This window comes from Fusarium oxysporum, chromosome 2 (genome assembly GCF_000149955.1).
Source record: "Fusarium oxysporum f. sp. lycopersici 4287 chromosome 2, whole genome shotgun sequence".
In the NCBI taxonomy this organism is placed as follows: domain Eukaryota; kingdom Fungi; phylum Ascomycota; class Sordariomycetes; order Hypocreales; family Nectriaceae; genus Fusarium; species Fusarium oxysporum.
The window spans coordinates 36,375-51,849 of NC_030987.1; the positions used below are offsets into that span (position 1 = coordinate 36,375).

The 15,475-nt window shown below is 49.7% G+C and overlaps 7 protein-coding genes across 7 annotated transcripts; 3 read left to right on the top strand and 4 right to left on the bottom strand.

The window, feature by feature from the left end:
• The first annotated feature begins 366 nt into the window (after nt 1–366).
• Nucleotides 367–3,679, top strand: FOXG_05574 (uncharacterized protein). Its single transcript, XM_018383988.1, has 4 exons — nt 367–692; nt 744–1,151; nt 1,206–1,751; nt 1,803–3,679. Exons 1-4 carry the CDS (start codon nt 503–505, stop codon nt 2,288–2,290), a joined length of 1,632 nt encoding a protein of 543 aa, XP_018241000.1. The 5' UTR covers nt 367–502; the 3' UTR covers nt 2,291–3,679.
• On the bottom strand, nt 1,978–4,470 carry FOXG_05575 (uncharacterized protein). The gene is made up of 2 exons (XM_018383989.1): nt 4,196–4,470; nt 1,978–4,101 (listed from the first exon to the last, which is right to left on the bottom strand). The coding sequence occupies exons 1-2, from the start codon at nt 4,288–4,290 to the stop codon at nt 2,499–2,501; spliced, it is 1,698 nt and encodes a 565-aa protein (XP_018241001.1). The 5' UTR covers nt 4,291–4,470; the 3' UTR covers nt 1,978–2,498.
• A 510-nt stretch (nt 4,471–4,980) lies between these two features.
• FOXG_05576 (uncharacterized protein) lies at nt 4,981–6,905 on the top strand (the record flags this gene model as incomplete). Its single annotated transcript, XM_018383990.1, has 4 exons — nt 4,981–5,512; nt 5,567–5,704; nt 5,759–6,029; nt 6,080–6,905. 4 exons carry the CDS (start codon nt 4,981–4,983, stop codon nt 6,903–6,905), a joined length of 1,767 nt encoding a protein of 588 aa, XP_018241002.1.
• A 227-nt stretch (nt 6,906–7,132) lies between these two features.
• On the bottom strand, nt 7,133–8,511 carry FOXG_05577 (uncharacterized protein). The gene is made up of 2 exons (XM_018383991.1): nt 8,430–8,511; nt 7,133–8,376 (listed from the first exon to the last, which is right to left on the bottom strand). The coding sequence occupies exons 1-2, from the start codon at nt 8,484–8,486 to the stop codon at nt 7,297–7,299; spliced, it is 1,137 nt and encodes a 378-aa protein (XP_018241003.1). The 5' UTR covers nt 8,487–8,511; the 3' UTR covers nt 7,133–7,296.
• Nucleotides 8,512–8,610: 99 nt separating this feature from the next.
• FOXG_05578 (arylsulfatase) lies at nt 8,611–10,379 on the bottom strand (the record flags this gene model as incomplete). Its single annotated transcript, XM_018383992.1, has 3 exons — nt 8,611–9,234; nt 9,289–9,608; nt 9,656–10,379. 3 exons carry the CDS (start codon nt 10,377–10,379, stop codon nt 8,611–8,613), a joined length of 1,668 nt encoding a protein of 555 aa, XP_018241004.1.
• A 697-nt stretch (nt 10,380–11,076) lies between these two features.
• Nucleotides 11,077–12,579, top strand: FOXG_05579 (uncharacterized protein; the record flags this gene model as incomplete). Its single annotated transcript, XM_018383993.1, has 1 exon — nt 11,077–12,579. One exon carries the CDS (start codon nt 11,077–11,079, stop codon nt 12,577–12,579), a length of 1,503 nt encoding a protein of 500 aa, XP_018241005.1.
• Nucleotides 12,580–12,762: 183 nt separating this feature from the next.
• Nucleotides 12,763–14,914, bottom strand: FOXG_05580 (uncharacterized protein). The gene is made up of 7 exons (XM_018383994.1): nt 14,821–14,914; nt 14,425–14,768; nt 14,235–14,357; nt 14,129–14,184; nt 13,884–14,076; nt 12,991–13,830; nt 12,763–12,942 (listed from the first exon to the last, which is right to left on the bottom strand). The coding sequence occupies exons 1-7, from the start codon at nt 14,842–14,844 to the stop codon at nt 12,816–12,818; spliced, it is 1,707 nt and encodes a 568-aa protein (XP_018241006.1). The 5' UTR covers nt 14,845–14,914; the 3' UTR covers nt 12,763–12,815.
• Nucleotides 14,915–15,475: the final 561 nt, after the last annotated feature.

Genomic DNA, 15,475 nt, shown 5'->3' on the forward strand with positions numbered 1-15,475 from the left:
TGTGTGCTTTGGTCGATCATCCCCGCGAGGAAGTGGAGCGATGCTTTTGAACTGGAGTTTTCGTACCCCAGGTCACTAACTCGTTCAAGCGCGGTTAGTCTTGTTCCGCCCTCATTTAGGGTCGGTTCCCGCTTCTAACAAAGTCAGTTCGGCATGGTTATGCGGCAACATATGCCAGCCAAACAACCAATCCGGACTCGCAAAAGACATAGCAGCAGCCATGCTTGCGGATGACCATTGACCCCCCTCAACTTTACCTTTTTAGGCACGGGTAGCCTTGATCCGACCTCGCATCCAGCGTTGACTAATCCACTGGGCTCATTTAGGGTTGTCCCGTTCCCCACATCTAACAAAGTCGATTCGGCATGGTTATGCCGCGCAAGACCATACCGACTTGCAAGAGACATCGCTATAGATATTTAAGTTGATGCGATCCACAGCATAATGGCTTTATTCTTCCTCCTTCCCCACGGTATTCCTCTTCAGCGAGTTCCCTACCACAATGCAGAAGGAAGACGATAAAGTCCAGACCGTTGAGAGAGTCCCGGACTCGGCAGCCGCTGATCTGGCGACATCGAAGACAGCAAAAGTCCAAAATGTTGCCTATAGCGATGCCATAGCCAAGGATAACCTCTCTCCGCGGGCAACGTCCATCTTCAAACTCTATGCAATTATTGCTCTTGTCACGCTAAGTAAGAATCTTCACAACATGCACATACCCTACAACTAATGGCCATCCATAGATAATTGCGGTAATGGTTTTGATGGAACTATCATGTCGTCCATTAATGCTATGGATCCTTTCCATAAATTCTTCGGCACTGAAATGCAAGGTTCTTCTATTGGAGCTGTCTTTGCGCTCTACAGCGTCGGAAACATCCTTGGCTGTCTTGTTGCCGCTCCAGCTGCTGACATCTTTGGGCGAAAGTTCGGCATGATCACCGGGTCAATCTTTGTCATCATTGGTACTGTGATCCAAGCGGCGGCCCAGAATGTCGGGACATTCATGGCGGGGAGACTGTTCCTCGGTTTTGGGTGCACCATCGCAGTAACTGCATCTCCTATCTATCTAGTTGAGATGGCCTACCCTTCTTGGCGCGGAACTCTGGCTGGTCTGTACAATGTAGGCGGTTGGTATATTGGATCACTTGGTAAGTTTCGGTTGCAGAACAGAATTCGCGGGCCTTGAACTGATATCTTGCCAGCATCTACATGGACTGCCTATGGAACAGGACGATTAACTTCGAATTGGTCCTGGAGGATCCCCATCATCATCCAGGTCGTCCCCGCGTCCATCATCCTGTGTGGCGTATGGTTCATCCCGGAAAGTCCCAGATGGCTCATGAGTCACGGCAAAGAAGAGCAGGCACGGGCTGTGCTCATCAAGTATCACGGGGACGGCAATCCCGAATCAGCTGTCGTGAAACTGGAGCTTGACGAGATGCGTGCATCCATCGAATACCAGGAAGAAATCGAAGCCAGCCAAAAGTGGTGGGATTATCGCATGCTCTTCGACAACAGGGAGAACCTGCACCGATTTTACTTACTCTTCCTGGTCGCGATCTTCTCTCAGTTCATCGGTGGTTCGGTCATCACTTACTACATGCCCGTCATTCTAGAGAACGTTGGCATCACCAGCTCTTCTCAGCAGCTTCTGCTCAACGGCGTCAATGTCATTTTCGGGTTCTTCAGTGGCGTTGCAGGTTCATTTAGCGTTGAGAAGTTTGGACGCAGGCCTCTGTTTCTTTGGGGTGAGTTGACATCCATCCATCTCATATACAACCATGACTGACATTCCCCAGGCACATTCTTGACAGGTCTCGTCTATATCCCTATCAATGTCATCGCAGCCAAAGCCCACGGTCATGTTGACACATCAACGGGTTACGCCTTCATTGCAATGATTTTCTTGTATGGCATTTTCTGGTCTTTCTGCTGGACTCCTCTGCAGTCTTTATACCCCAGCGAGGTGCTACGCAATGACATTCGAGCCAAGGGTATGGCCGCCTCTGGCTTCTTCAGTGGTGTTTCGGGTTTCATCAACACGTATGCCACACCCGTCGCGCTTCAGAAAATCGGTTGGAAGACATACACCATTTTCCTTATTTTGCATTTTGTTGAGTGGGGAATGATGTATTTTGCTCTCGTCGAAACAAAGGGCCGGTCTCTCGAAGAAATCGACGAGATTTTCAAGAGCCCCAACCCTGTCAAAACATCCAAGCAGAAGCACGAAGTCTACATCAAGGAGGGTGCAGGTGTCACTGCCGACTTGGGCGCAAAGGAAGCCTAAATGTATTTGTTGTTTAAGGAGACAAGATGGACACGTTGCACATGGCCGGGTATATTGCTAGCGTTGAACTTTTCTCGTGTTCCTTTCGATACCAGAGCTGAGTCGTTGGGTTCTGATGTCGGTCTTTTGGTAGTGGTGAAAGTATGCCTGCTGGTGGATGGGACTGAGATTATTGAGTTTATTAGTAGTGTTCTCGATATATTCATCATTACCATCGTATAATCCTGCTCCGCCCAGCAACATCGTCGAGTTTCTCCCGCCACGTCCGCAGCACGGCACGAGCCTCTCTCTGTCCTGTAAACGCAAATGTGATGTTAAATATGCGAAACATTGGGTCAACTTCCTCCTCTTTCTGCCCGTCCTTCCCTTCGCCTCCATCAGTCCCAGCATCCAAGCCTAGCTCAAGTCGGTATTCACACGCCGCCTCCCTCTCCCGGTCCATGATCGCCTCTGCGAGGCTTGCAGAGATGAGGCTGTCCCAGCCGCCCTCCAGCCGCGGGCGCCTGAGCAGGGTCACAGCACGGCGGCGGGTTGACTGTCCGATACCACTGTGGGCGACGAGGAAGAGGTGCTGTGTATAGGATACCCGGCGGGTCTTCACAGGATCGAGGTTCATGATCTGCTCAGCGAGGTCGACTATAGACTTGTACAAGGCGGGGAGGTCATTTTGACGCTTGACTAAGTCATGTTCCTCGGGGTCCTGAATCAGGAGGAGGCGATTGGCGCTTTGGAAAAGGTGCAAGGGGAGCATGGCATGCGGCTCCCGTTGGGTTGAGTTTACCTCTTGTTGGAAAATATCCATTGCTTTGCTTATTTCTTTGTAGCATCGGGTATGCGCGTCCTGTCGCGCTGCCAGCATTGACAGTCCTGCTGGTCCAGACTTGCCCGTCTGAAGATCCCCGAGCTGCTTGGCATGTTCTTGCGAGAATAGGATCAGGCCGCTGAAGAGAGACTCAGCAGCGCAATAGGCTTGATTTATAGTGTCTGGCGTTGGGCGGTGCGAAGGCCGCGGTGCTGTATAGTAGCGCCATGTGTTTAGTGTCTTGTTTCGCAAGAGCAGAGCCGGACTCTCAGTTATACCGCCATGGCCAAGTGCTTCTAACTGCAGCTCAAGGGTGACCAGGATGGACTGTATCGGCGCAATCGATACCGGAACTGTTGAGATCCAGCTCTCGTCTTGGGCAGCCTCCGGGAGCTGTTCCTGATTCAAAGTTGTCCTACCTTTCGTACCTACACCCTCAAGTTCGCGGAGGAGATTGCATCCAGCCTGCAGATGTATCCTTGTCTGATCGTGAAGTCCTTTGATCGTGCATACATACGTGAATATAGTGCTGACAATAAGCGCTCTCCACCGATCTGCATGTCTCGGCGACCTTGACTCGATGAGACAACGAATGGCCGAATTAAACTGCTTCAGAGCGAACACGCTCCGCGATCCTTGGCCATGCTGTGCAAAGTCCTCGTGGGCAGAACCGAGGCTGACAACGGCGTGCCAGATGGCCGCGTCGGACATGCATACGCGCGGTACCTCGGCGAGCCAGAAGTCGGCGTAGAAAGCCCCAGCGAGGGATGGCGCCGTGACTTCGAGGAAGAAACGGTAGCTGCGCACCTCTTCGGGGCTCTGGCGTGGCAGGATGAGCTTGAGATCGGCAGTAGCGTTGTAGGAGTCGGAGGATTGAGGGGAAGGTGATGTGGAGGTTGACGATGAATACGATGAAGATGGAGGAAGAGTGTACCCGTCACATGTGCGGCCGGTGGAGGTACAGCGCACACAGACAGGCTTGCCTTCGTCGCACTTTACTCTGCGGATCCTAGCAGAGTCAGTGCGTTAGTGTGCTAGACTATGAAGTAAGGGACGCATGCCATACTATCGACATGGTGCGCATGTCAGGCGTCTGAACTGACCTGCAAGTCTGACAGCCCGTCTTAACCTTGGGGTGATATGCCCGCCGCAATCGACTTGCGCCAGCTGTAGACGCTTTGGATAGGATGTCGACCATGGCGCGGGAGTCAACGAGCAAACGATCCTTTGTGCAGTCCTTTTCTTCTCTTTAACTCATCGCGCGCCCACTCGAACGATGTGTAGCGACCAGCTATTTGCACCGAAGTATCCAAGATGACATAGCCAGTGCGAAGGCAGTTTTTGCCAATGGGTCGCAGGCTCGCAGCCAGTACGGGAAATGGGGCAAGGATAAGACCCAAGCACAAGGTTCGGGTTATCGATTTCCCGATCCCATGACTACCTTGTGTAAGATGGATAAGATGAGATAACCAGCACTAACAGGGACAAAAAAGGGTCTGTAAATTGCCATGACTCGAATTGAGCGACCCAGCCAATCACAGCACAAGTACGGTACAGACGCATGCTGATTGGTCTGTCTCTCAGTGGTGTAAGCATAACCATTTGTGTACCGTATTCCATTACGAAATTCATCACGGCTACACGAGGCTATGTGCCAGTCCCTGGAGCGAGCCGGCCACTCACAGGGCTTACTGAATACTCTGGAATGTCTCTTGGCCAGATCATGTCTGCTGTTCCCTTGGTGTAATGGAGTTCTTATACACCTACACGCGCGTCCATTGACTTTTGCCCAGGCGCCTTGTTCTATAAAGTTGACGGTGTGACCCTCTCTGTAAATTATTCTTTCTTCGTCTCTCATTCTCACACTGGCCTTTCTTCCATTCTCATCATGAACTACCTTACTCTTGCCCTTTCTCTGAGCCTTGCTACCATAGCGCAGCGGGCCGATGCTCAAGAGACCCCTTGCCCTCTCCTGGGTGCCATCTTTCCGCCCGTCCAGCATCCGCTCAAGTCCAGTGTTTTCTCAGACACAATTGCCCAGCTCAACGCCACCTTCAACGAGCTTGACCGTAATGGCACTCTCGAGGGGTTCAACACTACCTTCTACATCCAGGCCTTCTCCGCTTCGGACACCCTTTTCCAGCATGGATACGTCCCTCCCTCCATGAAAGGTTTCTTGACTTCAGGGAGTCTCAACGAGGATACCGTGTTCCGCGTGGGTAGTGTTTCGAAACTTCTTACAGTCTATACCCTGCTCGCCGAGGTTGGAATGAAGCGAATGAACGATCCCGTGACGAAGTGGGTGCCTGAGCTAGCCCATGCAGCCAGGAAGAACAAGGGCGATCCCACCCGCAAAGTACAGTGGGATGAGGTTACTATCGGGCAGCTCTCCGGGCATCTAGCAGGCATCAGCCGGAACTGTAAGTACCGCCCTAAGTAGAGGCAAAGTCACCTCTTCTAATACTTGCATATAGTTGGTTTCTTCGATATGAGTTCCGTCATCGAATCTACTAACCAGAATCCCGAGTTATATGGTCTCCCCATCCTAAATAAAAAAGAGAAACCACACTGCAGTGTCTCAGATCCATCTCTGAGACCTTGCTCTCGCAAAGGTACATATTCCTACCCCGTTTGTTTAAGCGCATTTGCTGATGCTTTACCCACAGAGTTTTTCCAGGGTGTCACGGCTCCAACCTTCTTACCCATCACCTCCACTGCAAATACCCCCGTGTACTCCAACGTCGCGTACCAAATACTCGCCTATGCTCTCGAGGGCATGACTAGAAAGCCATTCAAGAAGTCTTTTCAATCCTCCCTGCTCGATCCTCTCTCCATGAAGCGTACAGGACTGGAGGCCCCCAAGAACAAGGAGAACGCCATGATCCCCGAGAATGAACAGCTCTCGTGGTGGAACGTTACCACAGCAGATGGTAGCCCGTAAGTCGGCTCACCCTCACTTTCCGTCTTATATAGCTAACCTTCCATAGCTATGGCGGCATGTTTTCCACAGCTGCAGACCTCACACGCCTCGGTCAATCTATCCTCAACTATTCTATACTCAGCCCGTCCGAAGCCCGCTCCTGGATGAAGCCCATTACCCATACCGCGGATGTCCACATGTCCGTTGGTATGCCTTGGGAGATCCGGCGCACATACATCCCCCTCGGCCGCAGCGGAGCCCGGGTCGTCGATCTTTACACAAAGAACGGCGCCATTGGCCTTTACACTGCGATTTTTGTCCTTTCACCGGACCACGAGATTGGCTACGTGGCGCTGATCGCTGGAGCTAACCGTGCCTACCTATTAAGCTACCTTCCTGACCTCCTCGCACAAACACTACTGCCAGCCGCCGAGAACGCGGCCCGTGACATCGCCGTTCAGCGGTTTGCTGGCGCCTTCAAGGGCCCCAAGAGTCAGCTGACAGTCACTATGGACGATACGCTCGTGATACGGAACTGGACCCGCGGCGACGTGGATGTTATAGCCATGCAAGCCGCGCTTACATGGCCAGGGTTAAATATAACACCGGTGCTAAGGCTATACCCGATGGGATTGGAAGGAAATAAGAGAATGTCTTTCCGAGGTGTTTTTGAAGCTCAAGCCGTAGATGAGTCTACAGCAGAGGCTGAGACGAACGCGATGGATGCGAACATTGGTCCTTTCAGTGGTGGGTGCCTGTCATGGGGAGGAGTTGACTCGTTGACCTATGGCAACATTGGGGTTGATGATTTCGAATTTGAGGTCGATGGGGATGGTAACGCAACTGGCCTTGTACCAAGGGTGATGAGGGAAACTCTAGAGAAGGTTGATTAATTTGCAGTTGGTACCTGTGGCTGAGAGCTTATATCACCCTGAAGGAGGCAAGAAAACTTGGGACCTTTGTCCTAAGCGATGAAAGTATTTGGGTAAGTTGAGTGTATTTCAGTAGACCTTTAGGCCAGTTGATTTTGATACCTTGTTTTAATATCAGAAGTGTTATCACGCCCCAAGGTCACTATATAGAACTTTATAACATAGCAAGCAGATCTCAATACGCAATTCTGGCGGAAAGATTATCATTGGAAGCCCAAATGCAAAGATTCAAGCATTATCCGCAATTGATTCAGGCTTGTACAAAACCCAATCACAAATTATGGCATCCGACCAGGTATTATATGGTGACCCCGTGTCCTCACCCCGTGTCCTGAAGCTGTTTGTAATATAGTTATAGTAATATAGCCTTTGCCCATTCTGAACCAACAATATTTCGAATCTCAGCACAAACACCCTCTTTCCATCCTCTCATCACAAAAGTATTACCGTCATTACCACTATCCAAGAAGCAGCCATACGAGAGCAATACAAGAGCTGCAGGCTCATGCGCTTCAGCAAGCCTCATAAACTCTTTCCCAACAAGGCAAATCCATTGCAACGATGCTCTATGTGCCGGGCACCACTCTGATGTCTGCGCTTTTTTCACCAACCACTTCATTAAATCCAGAGCATCCTGACAGATCTGTTTGGTGACCGGGTCCTTTTCTTCCTCTAGGAATGTCAAAGAATTAAGCATGTGGAGAATGGGATCGAGGGGCCCACGATCCGGTGGTTCGGTCTCAGTGACATAGAGTATAAGCTCGTGCCGATCCGGTCGTATGACGCCATATGCGTCCGAAATAGCCCTGACCCCCCTCGTGAGCCTGCAGGTGACGAGGAGGTCGCTCAGCATGGTAGAAGGCTCGTTCTTCACCCGTACAAGTTCTTTGACTGAGCCTTGGGCATAGGAGTTGATCATCATGAGAATTGAGGCGAGATGACACACTGGGCCGTTATCAATATTAGCTTTCGCTACTGCGTGTCTCATCATCCTCGCGGCGGCTTGAGAATACTTGAGTCCTAGAGAAGCGTAAATATCCCTTCGTATCCGATACCCCGGCACGTTTACTTGTGAGTGATGGGCAGTATGCGCTTGTTCGAATGAGGATATAGCCAGTATGAGGTTCAGGATAACTGGATGATCGAATGCGAGGTGAATTACTTCATGCTGGAAAAGATCCTCTGACCCTCGTTGATGAATAATGGCCTTGTGAGAAATCTGGTGCCAGTGGCATAGCAACTCTCTATCATGTGCAGCCAGGCCTTCTGTAGGAGACGGCGCAATTCGTTGGAAATGTGTGATGTCGATGCTTGGCACCAGAGCCTTATTTCGTGGTGACTGCGTCCTGCTACGCGACGAACTTTCTTGGGCTATGAGGCTACACGTCGAGCTACGGCGAACGCAAGCTGTACATGGAATCGCTTCGTCACACTACAATGGCCGTAAGCGATCATTCATCTTAGTCAGTCGATGTCGTTTATTACCTTGACCTTTCTCCTCTTGCACTGCAGGCAGCCAGTCCGTGTCTTTTTATAGGTCATTCCGAGGAGTTTAAATGGAATCAACAGGTAATTACAATGAAATACTACTCTGGGTCGGGCGGTGATAAGGGATTTGGTCCAACACCACTGTGGACCTCAATCACGCAATCACGCAATCCATCCCTCAGAACGCGTCTTCCACTAACCCCGTCTCGGCAACGTACGTGGCCCAGTGCACAAGCATTTCTTCCAAAATTTCAGGCCTCTTCTTTGATAGATCATGTTGTTCAGCCGGATCCTTCTCCACGTCAAATAGCTCCCAATTGTCGCCGCCTTGCTTTGCCAACAAAACTGCCTTCCAATTTCCCCTGCGTATGGCACGATTACCGAACAGCTCCCAGCCATGTATATGATCCGCATCCTGGTGAACGTTTGGATACTCTGTAGGAGATGAGAGATGGCCGACCCATGACTTTCCTCGGGGATTGACAACTTCTCGACCCCTAAATGTTTTTCCTGGGTGCTGCACTTGTGCAAGATCGAGGATGGTGGGCAATATGTCCATTACTGTTGTGAAAGTGTGAGAAATAGTCTCGGGAGCCGATGAGATTGGAGGGAATCGTATAAGGCAAGGACAACGAATACCGCCCTCGGTGGACCAGCCCTTGAACCCACGAGAAGGTGCAGTAGCAGCACATGCCCACCGAGAGCCATACCAGACATATGAGTCGTGTTTTCCAATATTCTCGAGGCTGTTATCATAGTGCGCGGCTATAAGTTCACCAAGAGTTTTGAACGATGACAAGAGCTAAGTCTCACAGTCAGCATCTACTTCCACATTAAATGGATAGGGGTGACAAACAGGTGCAGCTTCCAACGTAGATCCTTCTGCGCCATTGTCTGACATGAACAAGATGAAAGTGTTGTCAAGTTCGCCAGATGCTTCAAGTGCATCGACGACTCTCCCAATGTTCTGGTCAAGGAGGTCAACCATTGCTGCATAAACCTCCATCTTCCTCGCAGAAACAGCTCTCTCGTGATCAGTGAGGTCTTCCCACTTCACGCCAGCTTCGAAGCCAACAGGAGGGGCCGCTTCGACATCGGATGGCACAAGACCCAGCTCTTTTAATTTGGCCAGCCTGTCTAGTCTGAGCTGGTCGGGGCCATTGTCGTATTTTCCGCCTGGGTCCATCAGTATGGAAGCTTGGTGGCATGGACCAAGAGCTTACTGTATTTGTTTATAACATCTTGTGGCGCCTGCATTGGCCAATGTGGCGCCGTATAAGCCAAGTATGAAAAGAAGGGTTGCTCCTTTTCCGCTTTGGTTCTGTTGCTCAACATATCAAGCAACTTATCTGTAAAGAAGTTGGTAGAATAAAAGTCTCCAGGTAGGTCTTTCTTTCTATCCACCGGACTTTGGTTCTCCATCCAAAATCCATCGGAGGTCAAGAGCATAGTATCTTGGTCAGCCTCGAATTGCGGTTCGTAGTTGAAGTGGTTGCCACAACCAGGCAAGAAACCAAAACTCTTCTTGAAGCCTCTTGCACTCGGCGACACGTCAGGAGTCATCCCCAGATGCCACTTTCCAGACATAAGAGTTAAGTATCCTGCGTCTGAAAGAATCTCAGGCAGAGCAGCCACTTTCCAGTTGAGGTAGCCTTCGTAGCCAGGCTTGTCGACGTAGTCAGGATACTTCCCAGTGAGGTTCTTCTTCATCTCAGCAAATTCGGCCATCTGACCAAGTCCAGCGATGTGGTTGTCTGTCCCAGAGAGAAGCATTGCTCGCGTAGGTGAGCATGCCTGAGCGGTATGGAAGTTGGTCATGCGTATGCCATCTTTGGAGAGGCGGTCCAAGACAGGGGTGTCTATCTCGGAGCCATATGGTTTTACATCACTGAAGCCAAGGTCATCGGCGACGATGATAAGAAAATTGGGTCTTTTGGCAACAACCATGTTTGCAGAGTAGAATGTAGGGGGGTTCAAGGGCGGAGGGGGACTGTGATCGACTCTATCATTAGATCAGAACAAGGAGGTATTTTATATATGTAAGCAATCACACGTATTACTACTGGTATCACGGCCTGGCAGGGGTACTCCCTTGAGACCGGTAAGCAGTCACCTTGAGATATTTGTCGGGGAGAAGGAAGCTGTTGGTTGTAAATGCAAAGCTCCATTACTGTTAGGACAACGCCCCCACTCACTAACTAACTCCAGCTTTTAGTGTGCCTCGGATGATGCTTCCATTGGTCCCAGATTTGATATTTCCAAGCACGCAAGATTCACCTGTCGATGGCGTCTGACAGATCGAAGCTAGCCCTCATTCATGATAACGCTAAGCAAGCCAGAAAGACCGGGCTGTCGCTCGGATCATGGCCTCATTGGTTCGTTCGATTCGACAACGCAGCGACTTCCATTGTTGCAGGGTATTATAGATTGCTTCATTCAGCTACTTTGTGAGTTGACGAAGATGTAAGTGCGATAGACTGGAAGTTGGAGTATTGCGAAATGCCGCATCTTGATTGCGAGATGTAAAAGAGGCTGTTGCAAGAATTATTTATTATGTAGACTCTGTCTTGTGCCATGAACGATTGTAGAATATTGCTGCTTCAAGACTCAGAATTACCTTGTCCTTTCAATTACACCCTCAGACATGATGATCGAAAAGGAATCACTTCCATCCACTGTGGATGGCTACAGTTCGGGTCGCGATAATGATTCCAATAGCCCTGAGCAGCGGCCCCTCATTGATTGGTCCGAAGCCGAAGAACGGGCTCTCGTTCGCAAGCTGGATCTTCTTATCATGCCTTTGCTTATCGCCGGCTTCTTCGTTTTGCAGCTCGACCGCGGCAACATCGGCAACGCCCTCACAGACTTCTTCCTCCCGGAAGTGGGCATCACTCAATTCCAGTTCAACATTGGAAACCAGCTCCTCAGCCTGGGAATCGTACTGCTAGAGCTGCCGAGCAACCTTGTTCTTTATCGTTTGGGTCCTCAGAAGTGGATCAGCTGCCAGATCTTTTGCTGGGGCTTGGTCGCCACATTTCAAACATTTATCAAAGGAAAAGGCGTTGGTGCATATTATGCTACTAGACTATTACTCGGCCTTTTGGAAGCCGGCTTCATTCCTGCTGGCTTGTACACTCTGACGCAGTGGTACAAACGCAATGAGACTAGCAGACGCTTCACTGCCTTCTTCCTTGGCAACATGGTTGCTTCGGCGGCAAGTGGTCTTATTGCCTACGGTATCCTCCAGATGAGAGGTATAGCTGGACTATCTGGCTGGCAGTGGATGTTCCTTCTCGAGGGTATCATCACAATAGTAATCGGTGTTGTTTTCGCCTTTCTTATGCCAAACTCTCCCGCAAACCCGTCCAACATTTTTGGTCACTTGTACTTCACACCACGAGAAATCCACATCCTCATCAACCGTATTACCATCGACAATCCTACCCAAGGTCCAAAGCACAAATATGTCAAGTGGGTTGACATCAAGTCCGCGTTTTCCAGGTGGTGTATTTACCCGCAGCTGACTGTCTCCTTCTGCTGCATCGCCATTATCTCACCACTCGGAACATATCAACCGTCCATCATTGCAAGCTACGGCTATGATCGCCTTCAAGCAAACGCACTGTCATCTGTTGGCGGCTGGATTGTCATCGTGCTAAATCTGTCGTTTGGATGGATTGCAGACAAAACTCAGAGGCGAGGGTTTCTGATTCTTCTCGCTACTGTTCTGAGTTTCGCATTTTGTCTCGCGACTAGACAATTGGCCACAAGCACCAATCGCGATCTCAAATATGGCATCCTTACCTGTACCACGCTCTGGGGATCTGTCGCTCATCCTTTGAACGGGTCCTGGCTTGCCGTCAACATTCGAAATCCTGCAGAACGGTCCATTACGATGGCTCTCCTTATCATGACTGCCAACGCGGCTGGTTTGGCGGGTGCTCAGATTTTCCAAGCACATGATGCGCCACTATACAGGACAGGGTTTACGGTCATTCTCACACTTGCATCCATTGCCTTAGTATTTGCGATTGTGTCCAATGGGCAGTATCTATGGCTTAACAAGAAACTTGCGGCTAAGGGGCGATTAGAAGAGGAACAAGTTGAAGCGGCAGGCGAAGGAGATAGATGGCGGTTCTCGCTTTAAGGCGCTTCTGTATGTACTTGAAAGGCCCATGTTAGAGTTAATTACAAAAGGCTCTTATATGCCTTCAGCATCCCTGGTAAAAGTGAGGCCGGGGGCTTCATAGACATTATTTAACAATGCTTAACATTCATCTGCACAAAGAGGACTTGAAGATATTTAGATGCAAAAACCTATCTCTGGTTGTTATTATCTAACTAGCATGTCCACTGGATGATATCATAATATCCGCCGAAGAACTAAAGCCTGTGGACACTACTGTTCTTGGTCCAACGACGGAATGTCTTGCCGTAGTAGTAGAATACAACACCAAACAGACACCAGAGGAAAACCAAGCTTCCATTGGTCATGATAGGTGGGATAAATCTGCAAGAATCAGTAACAGCCACATTGAGAAACTGGTAGATAACTTACCCAGCCTTCATGCTCCAAGGCGTAATAAATTTACTAAATCCATAACCCCAAACATTTTTGTTGACTGTGATACTGACAAATAAACTGCCAGCAACAGGCTTGTAACTGTCTACAGCATAGGTGCTTGAGATGCTAGGGAGGGCTGCAACTTGGATGCCGGCGCAAGAATATCCGATAAGCACAATGACTTCCCATGGCCAATGGTTCTCATATCCAACCGAGACGATGATGTTGCCAAGGTACATAATAAGAACAAATGGGATCATGGCAACCAGCCTCATTTCTGGCTCACGAATACCGTTATTCCTTGCAGTGAGCTTGGCAGCCACCCAGTCAGATAGAGGACCACCAGTGGCCAGGCCGATCAAGGCACCAGCAAAGATAGCAAAATTGGTGAAGCCGATGGTCTGAGTAGAGAAGTTGTAAGGTGGCGCGGCAAGTACTTGGCTTTGGGTTAGATTAATGGTGAGGAAAGAAGAGCAGCTCCAAGATACAACGAAGCTGGCAAATTGAACGATGGGAAATGCGAACAGCTTCCAGGGGATCCATAGATCCAAAAGGATAGCCTTGAAAGGATGCGGGTTGGGTTGGAAGAACCGGAACTGCCACTTTGCAGGCTTTCCTCGCCCGAGATATGGATCTCTCGCAGCCGTCTCACTTGTTGATAGATCGGCAAATCCTTCCGGGGTTACTCCCTCTTTTTCGGTGCTGGTGGCGTGCTCTGTTATGCCATCACTATTAGGTCTGGAGGCCTCGGCATGGCTAGCATTGGCCGAACCCTCGATCTTCTCGTTCGCTCTAGCTTCCTCAATGATCTCATTGGGATGGGGGCGGTGCCACCTAATCGTTGTTAGTTAGGACTCGGCATGTTCAAGGGGATGCGAAAAACAAACTTAGTCTCTGGGAATAAGAAGATGATATAAATCACCACAACTGCACCCAGGGCAACGTTGAACCACCAGAAGTTGCGCCAGCCAACATTGAGAGCCATAGAACCGCCGATGATGGGACCAATCATCAATGATCCCATGTAGACGACCCAGTACAGGGTGTTCCACTTGCCTCTGTCATGCAAAAAGAAGATATCTAACAAGTAATTAGATGTGTATACCTTAACATGTTTAGTGTGATGGCTTACCAGCAATGACGGCAGGTTGGATTGACTCTGCAGGACCAGCGCCAATACCATTCAGTCTGTATCACAGTCAGAAAGTGTTCTGCCAACCTTGCTCCTGAAAACATACACACAAGCTCCCATGAAACTGCCATAAGTCTGCGCACGAGCTCTCCAAATCATAGAGGCCAGGCAGATTAAGTTAGACGCAATGTATACCGGTCGCCTGCCAAATGAAGTGCTCAATGGAACCCTATCAACAGTTCTTAGTGATGTCCTGACTCGTAAGAGGCTCTCTCGGCTCGGGGCCACGAGCGTACCATATGAAGTTGCTGAAACCTAGAACCAAGATACACACTCCGGTGAACTGCACAGCATCTGCTAGACTGCAGTGAAACGCTTCGATGTAGTCTGGAAACATGGGTGCAAGAGACAGTGGCCCAAAGCCTTGGAAGAATGAGGTCATACTAGCCCCAGTGATGGCTAACATTTTCCAAGTGAGTGACCAGTTGAGAGGATCAGCAGGGTCGTCTGAGGGTTGCGGAATAAGGACACGATTAGAACCCGAGCGATCCTTGACAAAATGGTGCGAAGCAACATCTCTCATGATCTCTGTGCCAGGGAGAATCTCAGTATGGAGCTCCGCCTCAATGGCATGGATCTCCTGCAATTAACATTAGCATGCAAGCCACGATGAACTTTTGTAAATGATATACCTCGTTATTAGAATTCATCTCCATGGTGATACCACTTTCCTCGTTCTTTCACTGCTAATGTCGATGAAGTATTTAATAGTAATCAGACTTCCTGACATGCTGTATTTAACATCTACTCACATATATGCAAGCCTTGCATATTAAATAAGAAAGCAATGTAACTGCCGATGCTTTTACCGAATTTCAGAGCTACCTTTCCCCTCACGACTCACCTTGTATATAGAGAGGTGAGCTAGAAATCTCCCATTTAAGATAACCTTGGCTATAGTGAGCCAACCAGGTGTAATCAGCTCCTGATATTGGGTGGCCTATGATGCCGGTAATCCGTGTGAGGGAGGAATTCTCCCCGCACCCTGGCTCCCCATGGGGAAATATGGGTAATGCCCACCAATCGTGGGGAGACTCCAACTCCTCCCGCGTGGTCTCGACCCTCACATTGGCTACTGGCGTGCCACCCGGCAAATCGGCATAATAGTGCAATTGTTGGCGCATGGTTTAGTAAATGATCGGTCATTAAGCGAAAGGGTTAGCACCGGTAGTGCTGTTTGTTGCTGGGGAATTTGCTGTATGGCAGCGTTCCTCTACGTAGTGTTGACGAGCAAATTTTAATTTCACACCCCAATCCGAACAGCACTGCCCCTGAGTGGCCACTGAA

What these genes read in the sequence shown, in the direction of transcription:
- FOXG_05574 (XM_018383988.1), top strand. Translation starts at nt 503, where the DNA reads ATGCAGAAGGAAGACGATAAAGTCCAGACCGTTGAGAGAGTCCCGGAC. An exon ending in TTGGTATATTGGATCACTTG is followed by an intron (nt 1,152 to 1,205) that starts GTAAGTTTCGGT and finishes ATATCTTGCCAG; the next exon opens with CATCTACATGGACTGCCTAT. An exon ending in CAGGCCTCTGTTTCTTTGGG is followed by an intron (nt 1,752 to 1,802) that starts GTGAGTTGACAT and finishes GACATTCCCCAG; the next exon opens with GCACATTCTTGACAGGTCTC.
- FOXG_05575 (XM_018383989.1), bottom strand. Translation starts at nt 4,290, where the DNA reads ATGGTCGACATCCTATCCAAAGCGTCTACAGCTGGCGCAAGTCGATTG. An exon ending in ACGGGCTGTCAGACTTGCAG is followed by an intron (nt 4,102 to 4,195) that starts GTCAGTTCAGAC and finishes TGACTCTGCTAG; the next exon opens with GATCCGCAGAGTAAAGTGCG.
- FOXG_05577 (XM_018383991.1), bottom strand. Translation starts at nt 8,486, where the DNA reads ATGACCTATAAAAAGACACGGACTGGCTGCCTGCAGTGCAAGAGGAGA. An exon ending in GCAAGAGGAGAAAGGTCAAG is followed by an intron (nt 8,377 to 8,429) that starts GTAATAAACGAC and finishes CGGCCATTGTAG; the next exon opens with TGTGACGAAGCGATTCCATG.
- FOXG_05580 (XM_018383994.1), bottom strand. Translation starts at nt 14,844, where the DNA reads ATGGAGATGAATTCTAATAACGAG. An exon ending in GGTTTCAGCAACTTCATATG is followed by an intron (nt 14,358 to 14,424) that starts GTACGCTCGTGG and finishes AACTGTTGATAG; the next exon opens with GGTTCCATTGAGCACTTCAT. An exon ending in TTCTTATTCCCAGAGACTAA is followed by an intron (nt 13,831 to 13,883) that starts GTTTGTTTTTCG and finishes AACAACGATTAG; the next exon opens with GTGGCACCGCCCCCATCCCA.